Source organism: Cupressus sempervirens, chromosome 4, assembly GCF_028749045.1.
Source record: "Cupressus sempervirens isolate cs-2001-9-10 chromosome 4, ASM2874904v1, whole genome shotgun sequence".
Taxonomy (NCBI): domain Eukaryota; kingdom Viridiplantae; phylum Streptophyta; class Pinopsida; order Cupressales; family Cupressaceae; genus Cupressus; species Cupressus sempervirens.
The window spans coordinates 167,791,963-167,818,895 of NC_143121.1; the positions used below are offsets into that span (position 1 = coordinate 167,791,963).

Below are 26,933 nucleotides of genomic sequence, written 5' to 3' on the forward strand. Positions count from 1 at the left end.
ATAATCTTCTCTTATTTAATTAAAAGAAAATTCTTCTTTTAATTAAATAAATAAATCCCCACTTAAAGCTCTCTTTTTTATGAAAAAAGGAAATAAATTAAATAAATCAAATAAAAATAAATAAAGATTCCTTTTTCGCAGAAACTTCCAAGTGATGGGCTTTTTCCTCTCACTTGCCTTTTTAGGGTTTATCCCACATTGCTCTTGAGAATGCATTCCTCTCCACACTTTCCTTTATAAGGAGCCCTCTCCTTCTCATTTTCATAGATCAAGATTTTGGAGAGTGGTTTTGGAGGAAAGCTTGAGCACTTGAACTTACATTGCAACTTCTCTTTTCTTGTCTTCTTCTCTCATGCATCCATGGCAATCCATTTAGATTACTCTTGCACTTGCATGTTGGATTAGATTTATATTTCCTTTTGTAGAATAATCTTGCATTTGCATTTCCTTTCATACTTGTAGAAGGAATATCAAAATTTCTCTTCTTAAGAAGATTTGTCAAATCTAAAACATATTTTGTATATCCATCTAGCTTCTTCTCATAGCAATGAGACTGAAAATGATTGGGCTTTTTACAATAAGCGCACTTGGGTACTTTTGTCATCGATTTTTCCCCCCTAGGAGAAGGTGGGTGGGAGGAGTTCGAAGAAATAGAATCCTTCCGAGGCTTTGCGGTATGCAACTTTTATTTCTACTCTCGTTCCTGTGATGATGTGTGGGATACCAATGCATGGTTTTGTGATCCTAGAAGAAAACCCAACCATGTGAGCTTGGACCGCTCTCGAGTCAAACCATCACAAAATGCCTCAAAGGAAGGCATGGCTAATTGAGGACCCAAAGAATCCATGGTGGAGTAAAATGTAAAATTTACCTCGAAGCTTAGAAAGAATTGAGTAAATGTACTTGGTATCTATTTTGTTCTTATGAATGATGATTAAATTTATCTCAGCTTAGAACTATGAATATCTTTTCAGTTTTCAGAATATGATTTGCTAATCTATGAATTTTGTTTTGTAGGATGTAATCAGAATTCGGTCATTGTCAAATGTGTATGCAAATGAGAATTCAATATTTATAAATACTGAATATTATTTTGTAATTTTGGATCTGATAATTGTAGTCACCGACCTCCAAAGGGAGCATTAATTGATTTTGATGCTCTTCTTGGCCAATCGTGTTAAGTATATAAATGTAATGGAGAATCATGTCCATGAGTGGACATGTCTCCACAAAGTGGAGGCATATCCACTCATGACATGCCCCTTCATATACATCTATTCATTCACCAAACTGAAGCCCGACCACTAATCAGGATTAGAATTAGATTGCACACAAACTTACATAATACATCATCAATCTGAAAGGAAATATAATTAGAGTCGATCTGATTGCATATTTGCATTTAGTCGATCATTTGATCATTGCTCGATCAAGATAGGAGGAATATGAAATGTCAATAATCAGAAGTAGAATCTACAATTACAGATCGACAATATACTTGGATTCGTGAGATGTTACAATCTGATATAGATGACAACCAATTTCAATAAGATCAATATTATTTCAAGTAATATAGATATGTATATACACAATGTATCCTTATATATATATATATATATATATATATATATATATATATATATATATATCAAGCTATTGTTTATCATGTATCTGACTGAAGCTTACTATCTTCAACACTCCCTCTTAAGCTAGCGAAGATAAATTAACCAAGTATATAGTGATATCACCTTACTTGTGATATCGGAAGATATGGTATGCTTCTTAAGAATATCAAGTCACATTGCATTCTTCATAACACATCTTCATTATGGTATGTACACTAACATCAAGTCTCATGATGTCTACCATGACAAATCATGGCATATTCATGGATACACTTATCCACCATGATTATCTTATAAGGATTATAATGATCCTAAACTGATAAAGTTTCAAGATATCTATCAAATGTCCAAGAGATACAACTATCATGACATGTCCACAAATATCAAGCCACATGATATCCATTGTGATAGAGAAACTAATCATTGTAAACTCGTCACCTTACAATGTCAAATACAAGTATTCATTATCAAAAAGATCATCACCTTTCAATATTGTACATAAGGGGGCCATAAGGTCATGGCGTCATACACATGACAAAAGAGTTTAAACATTGAACACCTTTTAAATATATGTATATATTAGTACAAATAAACAATTTGAGACTCTATCTCAATAATAACTTACATTTCAACCATACCAAGTTTCTTCCTAAAGTGTTCGGCTTTCACTTTGGAAAGAGACTTGGTCAAAATGTTTGTTGTTCGATCGTTTGTCCTAATATATTCCAATGGGATCACATTCCTTTCTACCATGTCTCTCACATAATGATAATGAATCTCAATATGTTTTGATCTATCATGGAACACTAGATTCACTAAAAGCTTAATACAACTTTGATTAACATGGCGGATAATAGTAGGATTCAGGGGCTCACCAAATAATCTTAAAAACAATTTTTGAAGTCAAATTGCTTCTCTTGCTCCCATAGAGGTTGCATTGCACTCGGCTTTTGATGAACTTTGTGCCACTGAAGACTATTTCCTGTTGATCCAAAAGATCATAGCTAATCCTAAACTGAATTAACAGCCTGATGTGCTTTTCTGATCGATTACACTTCCAACCCAATTTGAATCAAAGTATCCATGTAGATCTAGGTCTACATTTTTGTATTTTAGACCATATCCAATAGTACCTTGAAGGTATCTCAAGATATGCTTCACAGCAACAAGATGTATCTCCTTTGGTTCGCACATAAACTGGCCTAGGGCATCTATTGCATAACAAATACATCAATGATACAATAATTTGTCTATAGAGAACAGGATCTCCAAATTTTTACATTGTTGTTATTTCCTTCAATTTGTGTAAGTTGGTTTCCATAGGTGTAAACATGGGTCTACAATCCAACATCGCAAATCTTTCCAAAATATCGATAGTATACTTTCCTTGATTTAGAGTGATACCATCTGATTTTTGCTAGTTCCGACCCAAGGAAGTAATGTAAAATGCCCAAGTCTTTCATATCAAATTTGGAGACCAAGCCCTCCTTACATTGAGTAATAAGGTGATCTTGTCCGAGCTCTGGGGGCTTGTTTGAGTCAATATAGAGCTTTGTTCAATTTGCATACATATGAATCTACTTTATATATCACAAAGCCTTCAGGTTGCTCTAAGTAGACTTCTTCAATGGTCTCATTCAAGAATGCAGTTTTCACATCCATTTGATGGATCTTCCAACCTTTAGCCGTAGCAATAGCTATTATTGTTCTAACAATGGTGTACCCGGCAACAAGTGCAAACGTATCTTCATAATCAATACCTTCTTTTCTTTATGTTTCTCTATATTGCCATTTGCAGCATGTTTGATTTTTAAGAGCCATTTGGAAGAGACAACAAATTTCTCTTTTGGTCTAGGTACTATATCCCATACATCATTTTTCAAAATGGATTGATACTCTTCTGTCATAGCATCTTTCCATACTTGACGCTTGATAGCTTTTTGAACTAATGATCTCCCTCATTAGGGCAACATGGCTTGAGAATATGTTGGGTCTCTTACTTTCTCTAAAGGCTCCTTTAGGTGCTACATAATTCTCAGCTTCCTCAAATGATCTTTCTAGCCCAAAGTAGTCTTTTTTTGTTGTTATTAGGATTCTCTTCTGGAGCCGTTTGGTTTTCATTGATGGTCTCTCCATGATACTCCCTCTAAATCTCAGGAGCAAGATCCTCCTCTATGGCTTTAGGAGAAAGCTGAATTTCTCTCTCATTAGAACTCTTTTCTCTTTTGAAAGCTATCCCTTCCTCAAAGACAACATCTCTACTTAGTTCAATTTGTTTGTCTATGTATGTATATTCCATAAGCTTTTGAAGTTTCACTATAGCCCACAAATATCCCTTTCTTTCCAGTGGGTTCTAATTGAGACCTCCTTTCTTCAAGCACATGAATGTAGATGGGATAGCGAAAAATTCTTAAGTGACTTATGTCAGGTTTTGCACTAGTAAATGTTTCTTCACAAGTTTTTTATTTACATGTGAGTGAGGATATCTATTTTGAATGTAGACAATTGTCCTGGAGGCTTTTGCCCAAAATGAAGTTTCTATGTTTTGGTCGTACAACATAGATCTAGCAGCTTCTACAATAGTTCTATTTTTCCTCTCAACAACATCATTTTGTTGTAGATTATAAGGTGCAGTAAACTCCCTCTTTATCCCAACATTTACACAAAATTCCTTAAAGATTTATGGGGTGTGCTCCTTCCCATTATCTGTTCTCAGTACTTTGATTTTCTTCCCGGAAAAGTTTTTTGTAAGAGCTGTGAGCTCCTTAAACCTTTTAAGGGTTTCCTCTGATTCTTTACATTTAAGAAAATATATCCAAGTCTTTCTAGAAGTCATCCATAAATATTACATGATATAAGATCCCTCTCACGGGTCCACATAAGTCAGTGCACTAATTCTGATACAATTTTTGTTTTACTCAAACTATTTTGGAAGGTCCCCTTTGTATTCTTTCCTAGGGTACACCCTTTCCATGCTCCTTCATGAATTTGTTTTAGTTTGGGTAATGTTGTCACTAATTTTTCTACTGATGGTAGGGCACAGAAATGAATATGTCCTAGTCTTCGATGCCAGATTTCATTTAATTCAAAAGTCTCATAAATAAGGGCGTGATTCATATCAATGCAAAGCTTGTAAAGATATCCTTGTCTTATACCTATAGTTTGTGCCTCCTTTATGGTGTTCTTTTGCCATGCTAGGACTTTTCCATCCATAAAGGTAACCCTACATTCGTTGTCTTCAAAAGCAAAAATGAATATTAGATTCCTCTCGATTCCTGATACAAACAATACTCTACTAAGTTGTAGAGAAATGCCATATGTCAACTTAAAGGTGCACATTCCAACTCCTTTTATTGGATGTGCAAAATCATCCGCAATAGTTACTTCTTCGTCAATTTCTTCTACCATAGTATCTAAATATTATCTAAATCTTGTGATGTCTCTTGACGAACTACTACCAATCACCCAAGTATTGGATTTGTTTGATACTTGGCTTGATAATGTTGAGTAGAAGACAAACTTCTCGGAATCTTGTTTTATATTTGTCTTTCCAATTTTAGCAAAGGATGCTTGTTGTTTTATTCAATTAGGGCACTTGATTATCGTCTATCTGACTAAAGCTATTATCTTCAACAATTCTTACCATAACCTTGTAGTAGTGATCTTTGTTGTTTAAATTTCATCAGAATATCCTCAATAGAGGGAAAGGAATCACATACAAGTGAAGTGAGTTCAACCTCAACCTGAAGTGCTCTGAATTCAGTAATGGTACCAAATAAATCATTGAACTTGACCACATTTCACGAGGACTATTACACCCATCAAGATGAAACAACATATTGTCTGAAATATGTATGGAAATCAAACCCATAGCCTCATCAATCTTATTTCTATGTTGCATAACCTCAAATAGTCATGTCAATATTGGTTGAGCCACATCTAAACAGGACCACAACCCCTTGGATATGAGAAGCTAAGTCATGATGGCTTTCCATGTATGGAAGTTGTGAGGTGTGAGAAGTTCAATAGTAGTGTTTTCAGCCATGTTTAGAGTGGTTGAATGTGGAGAAGTTATGGTTTTCTGAAGTAAATGATAGACAGCAAGAAAAAACTCCCCGTACAATTCAAGAAACTAAACTCTGGAAGTGATGTATAGTGAAAACTAGAAAAAGCAAAAAAGGCTTCAAACTTTATCTTGTGTGCCTAATTGATTTTCTGGAAAAATTAACAGTAGATTTGAATAGTGCACACGAAGAGCTTTCTGACACTTATTCAAGTTCAAAAAGCAAAGAAAAATTGAGCAAGATACAACCCCTAGAGTGCAAAATGCTCATCTAACTTTGACTGTGTAAAAAGGCAACCAAACTGCAAAAAAATTCAAAAAAAACTGCACCACCTTGACGGGCTTAGAGCCAACTTTCCAAACAATATTGCATTTGTGAAAATCCGCGATAAAATAAACAAGATACGCCCATTTGAATGAAGGTACCCTCCACAAGACACGTGCAATTGGTTTCAAACCCTCAAGGGCTAAAAATATTTGAACCCTGGTCACATGAACAACTAGGGGGCTGGTGGGCCTGGTGACACTTTGCTTGGGTGGCTGTAGTGGCGGCGTGGTGGTGGTCTTTGGGCAGTGCGCTGGCCGTTGGGCCAAGTAGCTTTTTTAAAACTGGCTGCATGTTTTTTAATAAAAGAGCTTTAAAAAAATCAATTAAAAATGATTTTTCGAGTTCTACCTTAGAACATGTGCTCAAGGCCGTACAACCTTTTGGCAAAATTGTTTTGCCTCAAAGGTCGATTGTGGACAAAATGGACAAATTTATTTGAAAATAGGGGGTTTCAAGTGCTACAAATTCAACAATGAGGTCCATTTGAGCTCAAAGTGCACAAAAAAAAGGTTACCCCCAAATCCAACAAAAACTCTCTTACAACCTTGGTCTACCCAATAAAACACCCATAACTCTAAATTCTTCTAAAACTAGAGCAAGTTGCAGTAGTTCTGAGCACTGAGACTATGTAGAAGTTGTCAAACCAACTTCATAGAGTCAAGATCACCTACATGCAAAGAGAACCTATCATAGGGAAGAATGGAGTAAAAAGCAAGGACTTGGGCTCTGAAAAGATTGGAGAAGTTATATTATCAAAGAATAGAAATGATAAAATATACAATGGACAATCCTTATAAATATCATGAAACCTAAAAGAAACCCCAAAGGCAAACATTTAATAATTAATATAATTATTAAATGTTACAAATGCATAAAAGTGAACTCTTAAGATGGGAGTAAAGATAATAAGCATGATTAAGTTAAAACTTTGGCAATAACAATCATCAAAATGGGAAATTAACCAAATTGAAGCCTCCATTTTTACTGATTCTTTTAAAGGTAAGCCAAACATTACAAATTTACAAGTGTAGAGATTTATTCCAAGTAGAAGGAAGTGTTATGCTTTCATGCTTTACATCAAACCATGCTTCAATATAGTAGTCATCAATAGAGATTTCCAAGTTACCATTGATAAGTGCCTTAGACATAAGCGATGGGAGGAAGCTCAATCATAATTATAGCTATAAATATTGGAAAAGAATGTTGCACTACTACAAACTTCTATTACACTATCAACAAGGTACATTGTTCAAAACGTGGAGTATAGTACTTAGAAAAGGCCTCTCACCATGTAATGTCCCCTATTTTTAGCAATTGGCAAGTAATCAGTGAGGTCAATCCATCATGGTGATCCTCATGGTCTGGCAAGATGTTTAGAGGGTCCATGGTGATTGACTTACCATTTATACTAAGTCAATGATGGCAATTTCCATTTCTAGCAAGCACTTAGGTGCTATATTCAGTTACTGATGGCACTGACAATTTCAGTAGTATATATTAAGTTTTATAAATTGCTTTTGGGTCCCTAGTGGGGGTATTAATCATTATTTCACATAGAATATAATCCTACGTCACAAAAGAAATCCTTTTGAGTCAAAGGTGTGTTGAAGAAACCTTTAAGTTAAAAGTGTCTTGCTTCTAAGTCTCCACTTAGGAAGTGAGCAATTCACTTGTTTGGGTCTTAGACCAATGGGTAGAGAAGTGAAGTTGAGAGTTGCCAAGAAATTGTCAAAATGTAGAAGAAATGTTGTCAAGGGAGAAAGTTGTTTTGCAAATAAGAGATGCCACTTTGGTTTTTTTTATAATATGAGTGAAGGCCAAGGGGAATAAGCAAGATGAAGCAATTTTGGAATATGAACCATCACTATTCAAATTCAAATTGGAAATGCTAAATGGAAATCAAAGTCAAATGGTTAAGTGAGGAACAAGTGAAAATTTTCCAAGTCCTTAGTCAAAACATAAGAAATTCAAGTAAGTACGAGAGCGAAGAGGAAGCAATTCAATCATTTCCAGCTCATCTTCTTTGCACCTAACTATGAAGGATTTCCACTTTAAAAGTGCAGTTGGACTCAAAATTTGGCTCATTTCCAGCTTGATGTTGGAATTCCAACACAGCTTGCTCCATCATGAAATTCCACCCAAGGAATGTAAGGGAAAATTGCAAGATTCAAAAAGTATAGAGTTGAAAATGAAAGATCTTTGGATTGGAGATGAGATTTCAAAATGATGTTTAAAAGTTGAATTATAAAGGGATAAAAGGGAAAATCCTCAAGCAAATAAGGAAATTTTAAACAAAGAAGTGAAATTCTTGAATGAACATGCAAAATCCAAAATGAGTTTTAAGTGAAAAGAAAAGGGTTTTGATCATTTCCAGCTCCATGTTGTTAGTCGTAGTTTAGTTAGTCAGAATAATACTTTGTGTTTTATGTTTTGATCAATAAATAGCAATGTAATAGAAGTTGGTTCTCAAATAGTTGCAAGGACCAACAATTGGAATGCTCAACCAGTTGGTTCTTGAATAGTTGTAAGGACCAACTATTGGAATGCTCAACCGAGCGTCGGGTACTTTATAAATGTACTGGCACTGAGAATGAGATTGTTAATATTATGGAATAAAGATTATCATTCTGCCAATATTATGTGTATGGTTTCTATTCTGATTTATTATGTTTCATATGCAACTCTGTGAATATTACTGTTAATAATCATAACCCAGAGGGAGTAAGCACACCTGTTCTAGGAAAGGTGTGGAAATTCAAGGCTTAAATGGTGAAAAGCAACAAAAAGTGAAGATGGAGTGTTAAGCCTAGGAAGATTTTGGATTGAAAAATGCACCTCCAGCTTGTGGGTGAAAATGTGCCCAAGTAAAACATGAACATTTTTTAAAAGAAATTGGAGAGAAGTTAAATTTCAGAGTGAAGAAAGAAAAGGATTGTCAAGCAATTATATCCAACTCGTAGTTGGAATTCCAATTCCTAGCTGGAATTCCAACCTAGATGAGATGCATTTCCAGCTTACTCTGAATCCCGCCACCTCTTTTGTGCATGGAAGTTGTATTTTTCACCCAAGGGAGTATGTTAATGCTTTTGCAAACTTCAAAATTGATAAAATAAAAGCAACAATGAGATGAGCTCTTGGAGGTGTTAAGGTCGCAATCCTTCATGATTTAAATGGAGCCCTATAAAAGAGAGATGTGTTAGATCCTTTCAAACATTATTTCAAAACCAATTCACGGGAGAAAATTAGAGCAGACCTAGATGGGTAAATTTTAGAGCAGATCAAATCAATTGAGAGCAGATTTTGTTTAAAAGTGAGTGCTGGACTTAAGTTTTCATACCTATATTTATGCTTTTGTACAAGGCAGTTTTCAAGAGAGAAAGCTGTCCAACTCAATCAAACAGAGAAGTTTATTAAGTTTAGGACCAATTGCAAGAAAAGAAATAGATTTCCGTCTTGTAATAGGAATCCTTCTCAAACAACGAATGCATTTCCACCTTTATATCTTAAATCCACCCAAGGGGAATATACATTTCCAGCTTAATATCTAGAATGCACTCAAAGATAAAGAAAGGCATTAAGTTTCAAAATTGAAAAAAAAAAAGCAAGGAAAAATGGAGTAGTTCAGCCCTCTTATCCATAAAGACTTAACCTTTCATCACCCCCCTGGTCGAAATATATATTTGGTTGTTTGTTGTCACTGATGTCAAACATTGTGTTCTGAAGGTGATTCTAGTGCTCAAACATGGTCCGGAAATCTGCTATATTTGGAGAATTAAGATTGTGTACTAAACCTATAGAACAGTGGAAGACAAGTCTGTATTCAGATCAGTGGAAGACAGGTATGTATTCAGAGAAAGATGGGGTATGTATTCAATGTAAGACATGTATGTATCCTGTGGAAGAAAGGTATGTATTCAGTGGAAGAAAAGTATGTATTCAGTGTTAAAGAACAGTGGAAGACAAGATTGTATTCAGTGCTCCAGAGTGCGCATTATCAGATGTCATAGATCTACTCCTCATGGTATCATTCTTGCTGAGTTCGGGGCTCATCCTTTCAGACTTGCGGCCATTTTTGACTTAGTTTGGTTTCTTCATCGCCTTCGTGGGTTTGCTGATATGGTTGGAGACCGTGATCGTTACTCCTATTTAGCTTATTGCTCTTTGGTTTCCATGGCGGCTACTGAGTCTGGTGCTTGTGCACGGTGTTGGTATGCACAAGTCTCTTCTTTGCTGAGTTCAATTGGGATTGATATTGATCGTCTCCCCCCTTTTCAGCTTTCTTTGGATGCCCCTGCTCATCTTCTCCCTTCTCGGCAGGAGTTGAATGAGCATGTTCGTCTTGATATTTATAGATGTTGCATTATTGCTACCTGGGTTAACCCTCCTGGTGGATTACGCCCACGGATGTCATTTTATGCGACACACTTTTTGGAGATCTCGGATGGGATTATTGCCCGACCTAGCTATCTTTCACGGTGCTAGTCTCATGCCCTGTGGATCTCTTTAGGTTCTTTCAGAGTTGGTTCCCACCGTCTTCGAGCTCAGTTGGATCATCATATTGACAGGGAGGAGCGGACTTGTTTGTTCTGTTCTTTAGGGGAGGTGAAGGATGAGGCTCACTTTCTTTTTTGATGCCCTATTTATTATGAGATCAGATGGAGGTTCTTTTGTTTGTTCAGAGAGTGCTTCTCTCTCTATGATTTCTTCAGCTATTATGATCAGAGATGCCTTGCACTGTATCTGCGTGAGGCCACTATGCTCCGGGACAACATGATTCAGACTCTACTTCCACACCGGCACTCATCTACTCAGCTCATTACTGCCTTTTTTACACCTTTGCGTAGTGTGAAAAGGCCCTCTAGCTCTATTCGGCCTAGTGATCTTTCTAGATACGTCAGATCCCGTTCTGCTTATAGGCACCAGTGACACTCTTCTGGGACAGGTCGGAGACAGTGTAGTACCTCTACGCATCGACACATGTATCATTCTATGACTGATTTCTTCTCACCCAAGAAAGACTCCTAGTGCTTTATGTTGCTTGTATTTGTTTGTTGTTGTTGCCTTTCTTCGGACACCTTTGTGTGCTCCTGCTGGCTTCAGCCCTGCTTTGTTGTAATCTTTCAGTCCCATAGACCTCGTTTTGGTCTTTTGTTGGACATTAATATCATTATCTTATCTTATCTTATCTTATCTCTGAGGTTCAGAAGTCATTATTCTCTTAGGTCCAGAAGTCACTGGTTATGTTTGGATGTCAATGGTCAAGTGACAGAGTCATGCACTTGACGACAACAATTATTTAGTTGTTTTTTCCGGATGGTTTTTCCTCAAGAAATCAAAGTTGAAGTGTGCAGATGTTCATGCATATGGATTCAGGATTTGGTCTTGGTTGTAGCATTTTCTCATGATCCAAAAATTGTTCATGGTGATCCGGAACTGTGTCATCAACTGTTACAATTCTATTCAGTTGTTTGGGTTTGGAAGCAATGACAGCTTCTGACATGTACTGTTGGCAATGATGTGGCATGTGGAGGTCTGGATACAACTAGCTAGTGATACGGTTCTTTGGACAGTATGTTACTATACATTTGGGATGGCTTTAGTTGTTCCAACAATTGCAGATCTAGTAGTGTAGCATGCCCATGGTCCCTCTCTCTCCTGAAGTGGATTATGCTTCTTGATTTAGGTCCAAGCTATTGTATTTTATGTTTGTCTTATTTGGATGGGTTTGTGCTATGGGTGATCTATGTATTTAATGTTATTAGAATAATATCTTTATTATTCTTTATTTAATGGCAAATATTATAAATTTTAAATGTTTCTTAATTCACTTCAGTTATCGAATGTTTCTTAATAGAAACATCAATTTTGTATCATCATAAATGATCACTGATGATTGATTTAATTCATCCATTATTTTACCAATTACTTGTGTAATATGATATCAGAGCAACGTTGAAAAAACTCAAAAGATTTATAGCTTTTTTCTGAAATTAATAATTTCTAAATTTTTTGAGTCTCTTGGCATCTGTGTGTTTTTCTTGAGTTTTATTTTTCACTGAGCTTCTTTGTTTACAAATTGGGGTGTCAACAGCCATTTATATCACAAAAATGAGACTCTCAGAAAACAAATTTTCACATTTTTTACAAATTGGGGTGTCAACAGCCATTTATATCACAAAAATGAGACTCTCAGAAAACAAATTTTCACATTTTTTTCCTCTCTGGTTCTAGTCTCCCTTTTTATGATCGCTAGTCATGGATTATTAGAGTTTGTGGCTTCTAGCATTGGAGATTCACGAGCCTAGAAAACTCATTTTTGTTTTGTTCACACAACCTTTTATCCAACTGTGTTCTTTCTCTGTGGTGAAGGAAACCAACTTTATGGCCCATGAGATCATTTTTATGATCCTTTTCTACCCTCATAAGCTCGCAACACTTATTTGAATTCGGTACATTTGATAACATGGACATCATTCACACTTTTTTAGACAAATCTGTGACAAGTTTTTATCTGATTGACTTGAAATACGCCATTCTTTTTGTCTTCTCTTTCCATGGAAGTTTGTGCTTTCTAGAGGATGTTTTTCAAGATGTTTTTGCTTGTCTAGGGTATTTTTAAATTTGCAACCTTCTCCTTTCCGATTTTTGCCACTTTGGGTCTTCATCAAATTTTTCGTAGTTGGTCAAAAATAGTACATTGGGATTTGTGTTAATCATACTTCATCTTTCTTGAAGTTTGAACCTAAATATGCCTCTGTTCATGCATTGGGATCTGTGCCTCAGATTTTACACTATTTTTCACCTCTTCAGAATTTCTTGTTTTGCCTTAAAAAATGTTCAAATGGTGTCTTTGAAGAATATAATGTTTGAAGGCCATCAACATTTCACTAGCAAAAATTACACCACACAGAAGCAGTTGATGATGACTACCTTTAAGTATTGTCGGCTTAATGAGCTCGTTTTGGATAAATAGTCTCATCCTACCAAAGTTGGACAAGATTAGGATAAGCTTGATGAGCGCAATTGTAATGTCCCCAATTCTGTCTGCATCAGAGTTTCAAGGGTTAGCCTATTATTGTGATCTTCATAGGCTAATTATTGTGGATAGAGGGTCTTTTGTGGTAGTGGCTTTGCTTGGGAGGGTCTTATCTTCTCCACATTTCAGTAAGCTATAGGTTGGTCTTTGTTTGACTCAAATTGGACTTCATTTGGGCTTAGTTTTGCGTACTTACTATTTGTGGTAAGCTGGTGTTGATCAAGATGAACCCTTTCTATTTTTGGAAAGTGCATTTGGTCACATGGAGAAATAATAGCTATGACTCCTATTTCAAACGACATATTTAAATGATAAGTATTTTGGGAATTATTATATTTTTAGTGGCCAAATTATTATTAATTTTTAAATACTTATTATAAAGTTATAATTTCACCTAAGTTGAGAGTTGAGTTATCCTTGGAAAGTGCCATTTATTAATTAGTTAAGCCAAGTCATGTGAGAGAAATTAAAGGAAGCTTCTAATTAATGTTGTGTAGTGAAGCTTCTTGAGTGAAGTTACATTTTGGCAACAAAAGGGAATTCGGAGGTTATAAATACAAGCCCATTTGTTGAGAAAATCACACCTAAAAATATATTTGCTTTTTGTGCCTTTGTGGTTTTTCCTGTTTTCTGTCCTGTGAGCCCTTGCTGAAGTATAAGGGTCTCGTCTGAGAAGTTCTTGGCAATTGTGCTCAAGTATACAATTGGCCGACATTCTCCTACTGTATTTTTGTGGCTAAGGAGAAGGATGTTGATTATCATATTTTTAATTGAATAATTGGATGAGGGTTTGAGAATTTCTAAGAATCAATTCTAAAGCATTGTTGTTGTTGTATAGCAATCTGTTGATTTTCTCCTACTGCCTGATCTGTGTCTAAAGAGGTTTGAGTGTAAGGAAAATTGTAGTAAGTCTAAAAGAAGGGAATGATTTGTTATTGATTTAATTCAGCATTGAAGGGAGCCATCCTTGATGAATGAGAGAACTGCCGTAAGATATCTAGAAAGCAGCATTTCAGCACTATGGAGTTCGATTCACATTTTGGTGATTCATTTTGCACTTGGAGGCTCGACGGCTAAGCCTGTGATTTTCCTTGACTCACGTGAGCTTTGTTGAGGTCCTGCATTTCTTGTTTATTATTGCCAGGTGGATTGAGTTGAAAAGGGGTCGGCTTTGCATATTAAACAATTGCAATTCGATTAAAGGATAGTTTGACATATCCGGCAAGTTATGTGAGTGTTGCTGACTGCCTGCAATTAGCATTGGGAGCAATTTAAATTATTTTGAGACTTGGGCATTTGAGTCTTTGGTGAGTGCTGAAGCCGCCTTTGTATATTCTGGATTCTCCTCTCAACCGGCAGCATTAAAGGTCATGCTACAGAAGAAATCAGGTTTCATCATGAATTAAAAAAATTAAAATTTGGTTCATGATAATTTGTCAAATTCTGTCTTTTCTCTCTCCAATAAAAGTAATTCTGAAATTGAATGGTTAGATTCAGTATTTTTCTATGTGCCTATGATATCTACTGGAATTTGTGGAACGCTAAGTTATAGGACAAATAGTGGCTCTGGTATTCAAACTGTTAAAACTCAACACAAATGTTCTAAAATGCAAGGCAATAAATAAAATTACAAGGTAGATTTGTCATTATGGTGATTTTGAGCCGGCTTTCCAAGTGTTTGACGAAATGTTGAGTAACTAGCCAATAAAGAATTAGTATTTGTTTGAGCTATAACCAGTCTGGGTTTTTGCAGCAACCAAGAAGCGATAACACTTATCAAGCTTTCAATTAACTGATGATCAGTTTCCACAAGTATCATTTAGCAAGACAGTTGCAAAGACCTGGCCTAGTTTGAAGGAACTCTATGAGGCATGAGATAAGAGTCGTGTGTTCTTCGTGAAGGACAAACTATTTTTTATCTTGATGGATGAGTCATTGTCCTAACATGAGCATCTAACAAAGATTAAGGACATTCGGGACCACCTTGAGGTCACTAGTCAAAAACTAGAGGAAGAGGATGTAGTAGTCATAACTCTGAAGAGTCTCCCTAAATCCTATGAGCACGTCATTGAAATGCTCAACATTGTTACAATCAATGTTGACTTAAAGTTTTTAGACTTGTGCACCAATCTTCTGCGGCAAGATCATTGGAAACAATAGCTTAGTAGCAATGTAACTTCATCCTCTTCCAAGCAAGCTTTTATAGCCAAATCCTTTCACAAGGATAAAGGAAAATCTCCGTCAACTCAACAAAAAGGCTCCAGTCAGCTTTCAAATAGCTGAAAAAAGAAGAAATTTTGGTGTAACTACACAAATTTGGTCACTTGATAAAGGATTGTTGGAACCGAATTGCTTTTGAATAACAGAAGCAGGGGAGGGTCTCAGCCTAGGGCCAATGTCACAAACACTCGAAGCAAAAAGAATCTGCATTTTATGCTTTCATAATAAAACACTTTATAGATCATGTGAAGTCTTCAGCTTGATACATAGACTACAGCCCTTCTCAACATTTTACTCAATGGCATGATTAGTTCACAGACTTCTCACATTTCACAGGTTCTAACATTTTTGAAGGAGAAAAGTATACAGTTGTTGGCAAAGGCAGCGTGTAGATAAACTACTAGGAGGAATCACATATTCCTCATTGTATACTACATTCCTAGCCTGGAACTAAATCTTCTCTCTATAAGCCAAATAATGTGGCATCATCCTCAGCTTGATGTGATGTTCACTTCACACAAGTATTCCATTGTCAATTGTGCAACTCACACTATTGTGGCTAGTGGCATTGGAAATCATGGTCTATATAAACTTGGGGATTCAAATGATCCTCTTGAGCATACTTTTTTAACTAAACCATCTTCCATCAGCAGTCTCTAGCATCAACGGTATGGCCACCTAAACATTCACTACCTTGCTCAACTTGTTCAGGAAGATCTAGTTATTGTCTTACCTGAGATTCAAACTCAACACCATCAAGTTTGTGGAGCTTGTCAAGCTGAGGAGAAGCACATGATACCATTAAAGGATGGTGACTCGTGGCAAGCCTCTAAGTTATTGCAATTGGTTCACGTTGATGTACGTGGTCCAATGAACACTTCTTCTGTTACTAGTATCAGGTATTTCTTGCTTTTTATTGATGATTTCAGTCTCTAAGTTTGATGATGCACTACTTGAATTTCCTCCGAATGATGCTCTTGTTGAGCCTATTCTACGTGTTCCAGTTATTCCTCCTACATCCTATATGGACTCTTCTACCCTTCAACCTTAATGGTGAGCTAAAACCATCAGTGGTCTTTCTCTTGCTGAGCTCGTCGAGAGTAGATCTTCCAAAAGCAAGAGCAAGCAACTCTCATGGTCAACATTCATAGTATCTTTAAGCCTCAAACATATATTGAGGCTAAAGGGATTCTTGAGTGAGAAAAGACTATGGAATCTAACCACTGGAGTTTGGGTCATCAACATAGGCAAATGCTCACCATGGTTTTTCCCAATTTGGATTTCCCGCGTATCAAATCTTGGTTTTAACGTGTGGTCATTTCAGTTCATTACTTTATCAATGTTTTATGTGGTGAATATTGAATTTAGTTGATTAATGTAATAAGTTTTTGGTTTATTTATGGTGATTCACACCCCACCCCCTATATCAGCATCTGAGTGTGTTCAACACCCCTTTGGCACTATATAAGAGAGTTGAAGGAGGGCATGTCAAACACAATTCAAACAATTAAAGGAGCAAAGTTCAGGAGCAGATCATGGACACAAAATTCAAATCAAGTCTGAGGCAAATTTCTATCAAGCAAAACAGAATTTGAAGGTGATTCCAACCAGCAGATGCGAATTCCATCAGACTTGAAGGTGATTAAAACAAAAACAGAAATGCAAAAGTGAATTAATCAGATCTGCAAAAGAAGTGCAAAAATCAGAAACCCTAAGTGCAAAAAGCAGGTCTATAAGTGCAATATAAAAAATTCCTTGAAATTGATTGTGGCAAGAAGGTGAATATGTACAAAGTAGTGGCAAGAATGTGAACCATTTCAGGCTCTTGGAAGTTAAAATTTACAAATTGTTTGCAATGTTTTGACGTAAATCTGTCAACCCCTAAGAATGCATGTTTTCATGATGACTATTTGTAAAGTGTTGTTCCTTTAACATAGGTATTTTCTTGTGTTACCCACACATGCATCCCTCATTTTTTTAAAGCATCCCCATCTTGGAAACATCTGGGGGACAAGGGATGCCTTGGGGACTTTGAGTTTGATATCTACAGAATATCTGACTTTGACTCTCTAAATAACATAAATTTGGCTAAAGAATTCTGTTAATTTTTATATTTTAAGGTTCTATAATGTGTAAGTGCATGCTTTATCCATGTTTTCACATCATGAATATTTTAATTTTTCCTATGTTTATACAGCCGTCTCCTTCGTCATCCCCCAGCTGTCCCAAAATTGAGGACATCCCCTGCTGCACCCATCCCAAAAACTTGAGGACACTTCGGTATTTTCTCTATCTTTGCAAAGGTTGATACATTGATGTAGAAGCATCCTAGGTGTAAGAGCAATCTTGCATCACCCAAAAATATTTTTATTTCAGTCTTTTCTATTTTAATAAGGACTAATGGACAAGGTGGTTACTATTTATGGGCTCCTACTATTTTTAGTAAGTTTCTCATACGAACTCGAAATGTTCTCATTTTCTATATGTAGGCTCATTTCAAAATAATAAGCCTACCATAAAAATCTCATTGCTCCAACTTAAGTATCAAAGAAGTTATTGCAGATTTTCGATGGAAAGATTTGCAGAAAATTCTTCAAGCTCACCATTGGAGGCCTTAGAGTGCCCCAATGAGGTTCAAAAACTCGACAGAAGGGCATTCGTGCAGTTCTAGACTTGTAGATCAGGAGCTGGCATTTCCAAAAAGTGGTATAATAACCAATCGAAGCAACGGTTTGAGAGTTATGGTATTCCGAAGTTGGGCTAACCGAAATTCTTAAAATAAATGTCAAAGATGTAATTGGTCGACTCTATATGTTTTGTTAGGGTCTATCGGCCCTAGGTATTAAGTTTGAGCATCTAGAACCTTGCCAAACGGCATAAAATTGTCTATTTAAAAAAGGCCCAAACATTGTTTAGAGCAACTCTGGGTGATAGTTCGCAGCTTTGTCTTGCAGATTACTGTAATGAAGGCACCCATTTGGATTAGCATATTGTATTTGTGAATTCTGTAATTCCGCATTTGCGAGGATAATAAGAAGTCTATATTTTGTTCTCGCATTTGTTATTATTTATTTGTTTCTATTATTTGTTTATGGTATTAAGGGGAGCACCCTTTATCATAGATGATGCAAGAAGATGTTCAAAAGAGTCCAGAAAGGAAGACTAACCCGAGGGTCAAATTCAAACGAAGGAAGGTATTCAACATGAAGAAGTTCATGACACCGAATTACTTCACAGATGGAAATGCTACATGATCCTTAGATTTCCTTTGGAAATCCAAGAAGCAACATGAAGATGATTACAACATAAAGATCAACACGAAGGACTCAACAAGAAGTTTCCAGACAATGGCAATCTCAAAGCGGTTCACCAAGCAAAATAAGAAGATCCGGTTGAGATCAAAAGTGGAAATCAATATCGCTAATAAAAATGCAAGTGCAACGGTCCAAGCCAACAACCACGTGAGGAAGATCAAAAATAAGGATTTTCAAGATGAAGAAACAAGAGGAATACAATTTCCAGTTCGACAAAAGTAAAGGAGATGACGATTCAAATGAAAAAAAAACACAATAAATATCGAGTAGGCAAGCAAATCTAAGAAAGATAGTTTTAAAATGTTTAAGCCGCAGATGTATCCCCGAGCAATTCATAATACAAAAAAATATCAAACCAACTCCCCAATCATTTCAAGAATTAATCAAAGCAAAAATAGCGAAACCAATAGTATCGATTATCTGAAACGTTTTCCAAATGAAAACAAACTATTAAAAATCTCAATGAATTGAATGAGACTTCTAAATACAAAACCGCTTACATATATCTACCCAAACCCTAATTCTCGTTTAAACAACAGCCAGAATAGTTGATTTGAAAATGTGCAGTTTGCGACGAACATCCAATGCTATTGTGAATATTTGTTTGTAAAAAGCACTGGAAAGGCAAATAATTCCAGTCTGCTACTAGCCAGATTTAACATGGTGGAACTGGGTAAAGGATTAGCCAATTTAATATTGATTTGAAAGCTAACCTGAAGCGAATACAAACATTTCCCTCCTACGGCTTTTGCTTACACCTTCATTCAATCGCTGGACTTGGTCTTCCATAGCTCTCTCGCTTGTCTAATTGTATTTAGTTGTATGTGTTATTTAAAATATTTGTATTCCTTTTATAAAAGTTAAGTGGATTAAGCGTTTGGCAAAGTTGTTACCAAGGAGCCAAAGAAATTTTTTAATGCTCGCTCTCAGCGGCGTGTTTGCATTGAAGTCGATCTTTCTAAAGATCTCAAGGATTCTGTGGAAATCCAGATTGGCGTTCAAACTTTTTCACAGAAGGTGTTTTACTTGAACCTACCTAACACCTGTTATAGGTGCCAGTCTGCGGAACACAAGATCAGGGATTGCCCTTTGGCTACGCCTAGGGTCAAACTCCAGCCTAAAGCGACGCCTGTCGAACAGGTCAAAGGAAAAAAAGAAGAATGGGTTATTGTTGGGTGCAAGGGCAAGCCTGCCTTGAATCCTTTGGCCCCCAAGCCATCCTATGCAACAGTTACCGTGATTTCTCCTGCTTCCACCGAAGTGTCAGCGCCTGCTAGCGTGGAGACGCCAGCGGCTTCCATTACACTTGTTCTGGTTTTGCAAGTTTCAAACCCTATTGGTTCGCAGGGGATTAAGGCGACTGCCAGGGCCTCGTCCTTGGCTGGGGCTCGTTCTCCTCTTGCAATCTCTTCCATAGTACCACCAGCAACAAGGCGTTCTCGCAGTCCTCCTGGATGTACGGAGATATCAGGGGTAAAACAGCAGGCTATAAGTTCAGAGGATTTCTCATCTGACTTCCACCCGGTTTCTACCTTTTTGCAGAATAGTTACTCCTCTTTGGAGGACGAGGATGATATGGAAAAGTTCTCATGAACTTCCTCTCTTGGAATGTTCGAGGTCTTACAGACCTCCCCAGAAAGTTCTATGTTCGGGATACCCATCATAGACTTGGGAATTTAGATTTTCTTTGCCTGCAAGAAGTTAAGATTTCTGGTTTCATGCTTTCTGCTGCATGCCGCGTCATTTGGCAGGATAGCGCCATGTTTTCTTCTCAGCATGAAGCTGGTCGAGGTGGTGTAGTTACTCTCCTATCACCTCGCCTTCATTTTGCTATTATCTCGCACAGTTATGACCCCACACACCGTATTATTTGGCTTTTGATTTCCATTAACAATCATTCTTTTGGAGTCATTAATGTTTATGCCTCCAATGATGCTGTGGAAAGGGCACAAATGTGGGTTTGGCTTGCTGACAACTTGCCGCTAGCTACTTGGGTCCTGTGTGGGGACTTCAATATGGTTGAAGTGGCCTCTGACAAAGATGGCATCCTACCTTTCCGTTGGACAGCTGGGGAAAGAGAAGCCTGGTTTTACATGTGTCATAAATTGGCCCTTTTTGATCCCAATACTAGCCGCCATCATGATAGTGGGGCCTGGCACACTTGGTCCAATTTTCGAGCCGGTCCTGACCACATATTGAAACGTCTTGATCGTGCTATGATCTCGACGCAATCTTTTTTTTCCTTTTCTGAAGATTGTGATCTACCTGTCATTCCCCTGACAGATGTGACGTTGTCAGACCACTATCCCATTTTTTTTGGCATTTTTTGGCAAACAGTTGTCCCCAAAGTGGTCAAGTCTCAATTCTTCCTCAACACGTCTGTGTTGTTGCATGCTTCCACCATCTCCCACATACAACATGTCTAGAATTTGAAACCACATCCACATTCCCATCGAGGTTGGATTCAATGGTGGAATGACGCCATTACCAGAACGGCTCAATTTTTGTGCATCTACGGGCATCAGCTGGCAATTTTTAGAAAACGGTCTTATAAAGCCAACACCCTTGCCCTCAAAAAAGCCTCTGAAGCACTCACCTTCAACCCCTTTGATGTGGATCTTCAAATTCAGCTTGCCAAGCTTCGCCATGAAAAGCAAATTGCTAATAACTATGCTGCCCAAGGAGCTCAAATCAAAGCCCGTCTCCACTGGTTGGAGGTTGGCGACAAAGCCTCGAAGGAGTTCTTCCAAGCTCTCTGAGCCCGTCATACCAATGTTGGGATTAAAAAGATAAAACAGAGAACTGATGTTCTTTCCAGTCTGCCTGACATCCTGCAAGCTTTTGTTCTTCACTATGAGAACGTCTTTGCTTCGCAGGGCCATTCGGTTGCTCAGGAGGAGGCTCTCAAAAAGTGTATTACTGTTACTCCAAACCGCCTCACGGTTGAGCAACGCGCTTTCTGTGAGCAACTTCTTTCCCTCCGAGACTTTAAAGAGGCAATTTACTCCATGGCAGATGACAAATCCCCTGGGTGTGATGGATTTCTCTGTGAATTTTACAACCATCTTTGGGAGCAAATTGGTCCTGATCTGCACAAAGTCTATCTTGAAGCATACCATTCTAAAAGCTTAGGAGCGATCATAAATAAAGGCAATATTAAATTCATACCTAAAGCTAGTGATCCTGAGGACATCTGCAACTGGAGGCCCATCACCCTCCTGAATGTGTCTTATAAGATCATTGCTAAGGCGCTCTCTCTCAAAATCCGCCATATGCTTCCTCTAATTGTGCGGCCTGAACAAACTGGCTTCATCAAATCCAAGTATATTCTTGACAACATCATTACTGTCTGGGAAGGTATGGAATGGGCCTGTAAGTCCAAGCAGCAGGCTATCATTTTAAAGATAGATTTTGCTAAAGCCTATGATCGCATTGAATGACCTTTCATTTTGGCTATGCTTCAGGCTCTGGGTTTTGGTCCCAATTTCCTTCAGTCCGTGGAGATGCTCTTTGGTGACGCTAATGCTTGCATCACCATCAATAATTCACAATCTAAAGCTTTTGGACTTTTTCGTTCCATCAGACAAGGTTGTTCGCTAGCTCTAGCGCTTTATGTCCTTGTTGCTGAAGGTTTTGGTTATTTACTTGCTCACTCTGTGTCTTCAGGATTGGTCCATGGCATTTCCTTGCCTGATTCTTCCTCCCAGTTAGTCAATGGTCATTTTGCTGATGATTCTTTTCTTACTCTTCTTGAAGATGAAGAAAACATCAAAAATGCTTTAAATTGTCTGGACACTTTTTGTCAAGCCTCTGGCTCTGCCACTCAATGGTATAAAACGCTCTGCTACCAACAGTCTTTTTTGTCAGCTCCACCTTGGCTCAGCCAATTCCAATGGAAATGGGTTACTCATGGAGAAATCTTCCGCTTTTTTGGTATTCCCTTTGTTTTTTAGGCTTCCCCTATGGAACTTTGGAATGCTGTGCTTACAAAGATTAGCAAAAAGCTTGATTATTGGATCACTAAGCCGCTTTCTCTTGCTGGTAAATTTCAGATTTGTTCTAAGATTTTGGCTGCCACCCGTGTGTATTATTCTTCTTGTTGGGCTCCCTCCAAAGCTTCCTATCTCAAATTAGAACGTTTGCTCAGAGATTTTCTTTGGGCCTCTAGTTCTGACCATCATAGTTTTCACAGAGTTGTTTGGGATTTCTGTTGTCTCCCAAGGGAATCTGGGGGTCTCGGCCTGCTTTCCACTCGGAAGCAGGGCCTTGCCCTCTGTGCTAAATGGATTCTTAGAGCTATTTCTAGAGATGAAACCCGAAAAATTCTTGTTAGGCATTGCATCTCTTTAGGCTTCCCTACTAACAGACCGGCGTGGAAGGGGATTGGTTTTCAGACCCTTCTCACTATGTGTGAACCAGTGGTCATACAGGGCTCTTTTGTTATAAAGAGCATCTGGAAAGCCTGGGAAGCTGTTAAACCTTGGCTTCGTTGGGCTGGTGATGAGTTTCGCAATGGGCTGTCCTTAAATCAATAGAACATTTAGTGGTCTCCCATGTTTGCCTTCCAGGGTACTCCTCTTGCCAAGACTCAAGGTGCCAATGCTCTGCGTTTTTTTAAATGTGGCATCCACACTACCAAGGACATTTTTTCAAGAGTCACCATGAATTTCAGGTCATGAGAGGATATGCAAGTTCAATACCACCTTGTTCGTGCCGATCACCAGACTTATGACCTTCTGTTGTCTTCCATCCCTGTGCACTTACTTCATAAAGTGGGGATTCAATCTGTTTGTCCTTGGTGGTATGATTGGAAGTGGTTTCTTGCCACTCCATTTACCAATTATAAGCCCAATATGGGATACATATGGCTTTCGCCCCACCTTCCGATGGTGGACACGCTTAATCAATGGTGGCATTTGCATTCTTCGCTTTCTCAATGGAGAAAACAGTTCGACACCATTTGGAGTGTCATTACAGAACCTAAGATTGCACACTTTGCTTGGTGCCTTGCCTTCCAAGGTCTTCCCCTGGGGCCTCGGCTCAAGCATATTGGGGTTCTTGATCCCAGATGCCCCTTCTGTGGCCAACTTGAGTCCTTTTTGCATACTTTTTGGTTTTGCAAGTGTGCTCAAAATTATTGGCACTGGATTCATGATTTTTTCAAGCCTTTCAAACCCGAACCTTTTTCATGGCACATGATCCTGCTGGGTGATTCCCCCAGATTTCCTCGGAAGTTCTCCTAGATTTGGCATACTTTCAGGATGAAAATTTTGTTTTCTCTATGGAAAGATAGGAATGCAGTTTTATTCACTCATAGTTTTTTGGATGTTAACATTGCAATGTACACTAAGACATGCATTTGTAACAATGTCATTATGCAGATACAAGTGCAAGCTAATAAAGTTTCCCTAGAGGTTGCACACTTACAGGAATTGTTAAATCATTGGGGCAATGCTCCTTGCACCATTGCCAAAGTGCCTCCGGATGCCTCGGTCGATGCCTCCTCATCTCACGGTCGTCGTTCTCGATGCCAGTCCTCTGGCCGCCATTCACACACGCCACGCTCCCAAGGTCCCCGCCACCGCTCTCCTAGCGGTGGTCATGGTGATTGGAGGCGCCGCTCCACTTCCCCACCACGTGGTGGTTCTGGCTGGTCCCCGGCTCCGCCCCCTAGGCGGGCTTCTGGCCGGTCTCTGGCTCCTCCCCCTGGACGGGCACACTCTGGCAAGTTTCCTTAGCTGGCCTTGGCAATTTCTCCTCTGCGGCCAAACAAGAAGGATGCAGAGTCTGTGATTACCCCAGATCCTGTTGATGCTGCTGACGGCTGGACTGTTCCCATTCTGCCTCGCAATCCCACTAATGCGTGGGGATTTCTTGATAAAGATGATCCTCCTCCCTCTGCTGGTACTGCCTTGGCAGCCTGAGGTTGTTAAAAGTTTTTTTTTTTTTTTTTTGATGAATAGTTTATAGTTTCTAGCTGAGGCCATGTTGTTTATTCCGGCTTTGACCGTTTGAACTCATTCGCGCGGTGATCCTGTATCCCCCGGCCCCTTTTTTGTGAATTGTAATCTTAGTAAATTTTATTAATTGAAAAGGACTATTCATCAAAAAAAGTTAAGTGGATTGATAAATATTTACTTAATTAAAATCGAAAGTCAACAAAATATATTAGGGCACATGTAATATATGATAAGTTGATCCAAAAGTGAGCTCTAAACGTTTATGTCATATCTCTCTTCACTAAGGCTCCCATCCCTAATTCTATTGAGTTGATTAGACAAAAATTTAGTTCCAAGATGGCAACTTAGTCAAGTTATACTTAAGATCCACTTTCTTCTCCTTCCAAATGTGGTATTTAGAAATAGGTAGATGGGGTGGCTATGAGTTCTCTTTTTGTGAATGTAGCTTACGTTTACATGGACATTTTTAAAAAAAGTTACTCTCTACTCATTTCCTCTTAAACCAAAGTGATGAAAGCATTATGTTAATGATACTAATGTTTGTTGGCCTCAGAGTCATGAGAAATTGGAGGAGTTCCACTCTCATCTAATTAGCATAGCGAAGTGCATTTTCTTTACTACGGAGATTGATATTGACCACCAACTCCCCTTCCTAGACATTATCCTCGTTAAAAGACCTAATGGTTCCTTACCCCATTGGGTCTACCAAAAAGTCACCCATAATGATTTCTACATTTTCACCTCTTCTCATCACCACCCTACCCAAAAGGCTAGAGTCCTCGAAACTTTGGCTATCAATGTCTTCACTTTAAGTGGCTACAAAAGGTAGCATGTCATTAGGCCAATCTCTTCATTTCTCCTTTAAACCCTTTCAAACCCTTAGAAATCACATACCTCCAACCAAAGACCCCAAAGACCTCCTTCCTTACTCGAGTGTCAATAAAGTCACTTGTTCTTATTGCACTCCTTGCATTGGTGAGTCAAGTCACTCTATTAGTAATAGAATCAAAGAATAGTGGTCAAATATTAGGCATGACCGAACCCTAGATTATGCTCTTGCAGAGTTCTAGTACAAAACATCCCCTTAGAAGACACCCAATTTGTTTCAGTGAAGACAACTACTTTAGAAGGAAGCTCAAAGAAGCGATTGAAATCCACAACCACCATTCCAACCTAAATCAAGACGAGCATTGGACAAAAAGTTTATCTTGGTTTTCTCTTCTAAGACATCCTAGGAATTGAGGTCTCTCCCTCTTGAGGTCCTTGGTTTTTCTCCTCTCTTTGTTCCCTTGCCCTTCTATCTCTTCTCTTCTTCCCTCTTTGTTGTATTTCTCTATTATTGGCTTCTGGCTTTTTATTTTTTATTTTTTTGCTTTCTATTGGCCACATTTCTTTGAGTTTTCATTTTCTCTTTTAAGTTTTGTTCCTTTACCCTTCTATTGTTTGATTTCTTTCCTCTCGTTGTTTGTTGTGCATTATTAGCCTTATGTGGTTTATATCTTCTTATTTTTATTTTAAATTATTATTATTATTTTAATCTTATTCCTTTTTCAAAGTTTGATTTATTCTCTTGCCTAGTTTATTTACATTTTGGTTTCTTTTGTTTGATTATTTAGTTCTTTGTTATTGTCTTATTGTTATATATTTAGAGGGTTCTCCTTCTTTTTGTCTTTTTGTTTAATATGTTATTTGCCCTTTCTTTTTATTTTTCTCATCTATCTTATCTTTTAGGCTTTTATGTCCTTTGATCTTGCCCTCCCATTTTCTCACCCATCTATTTAATCATCTTGACCTGCTAATATCTTCATAGTTTGATCTAAAATGTTGGCAATTAAAATCTTTTAAAATGTTGTGGATGTTATTAGTTTGATCTTCTTCTAAGAATATTACATCCATGTTAATCATATTATAAAATGTGTTATGTGGTTTAGGACATTGTTATGTCTTCTTTATTGGGGTTCTATGAAGAATGGCATACTTGACATAGTTTAATATTTTTAGGTGTGTATAGAAGGACATGATAAAGCTTTGATTTGTGATAATGTTATCAGGATTTAACTTTTTATTTTTTGAGTCAAACTCATTGACCCATATTTCATGATTAGTGATTGAACACAAATCCATCTCTCATGAGAATAAATGGGACACTTAACAATCATTGGATCTAGGTGATGCTTAGAGAGGTGAAGCACCAGGACTTCCTAGAAGGTCGCAAACTCATCTCTCATGAGAATAAATGGAACACTTAGCACTCATTGGATCTAGGTGATTCTCATAGTGGTGAAGCACCGGGACTTCCCAGATGGTCACCCATCCCAGTACTATTCTAGCTCGGGGGGTGCTTGACTGTGGAGTTTCCTTCATGGTTAAACCCACTCTACTTGCAA

At 37.8% G+C, this 26,933-nt stretch overlaps 1 protein-coding gene across 2 annotated transcripts in view; it reads right to left on the reverse strand.

Moving 5' to 3' along the window:
* The window catches only part of LOC149560512 (G-protein coupled receptor), a 209,227-nt gene extending 189,817 nt beyond the window's left edge, over nucleotides 1-19,410 (reverse strand). For both annotated transcript variants that reach the window (XM_089824706.1, XM_089824707.1), the window contains exon 1: nucleotides 19,300-19,410. In XM_089824706.1, coding sequence (XP_089680832.1) covers nucleotides 19,300-19,375 — 76 coding nt within the window. In that variant the 5' untranslated portion in view covers nucleotides 19,376-19,410. The remainder of the gene's footprint in view (nucleotides 1-19,299) is intronic.
* Between the last annotated feature and the right edge of the window lie 7,523 nt (nucleotides 19,411-26,933).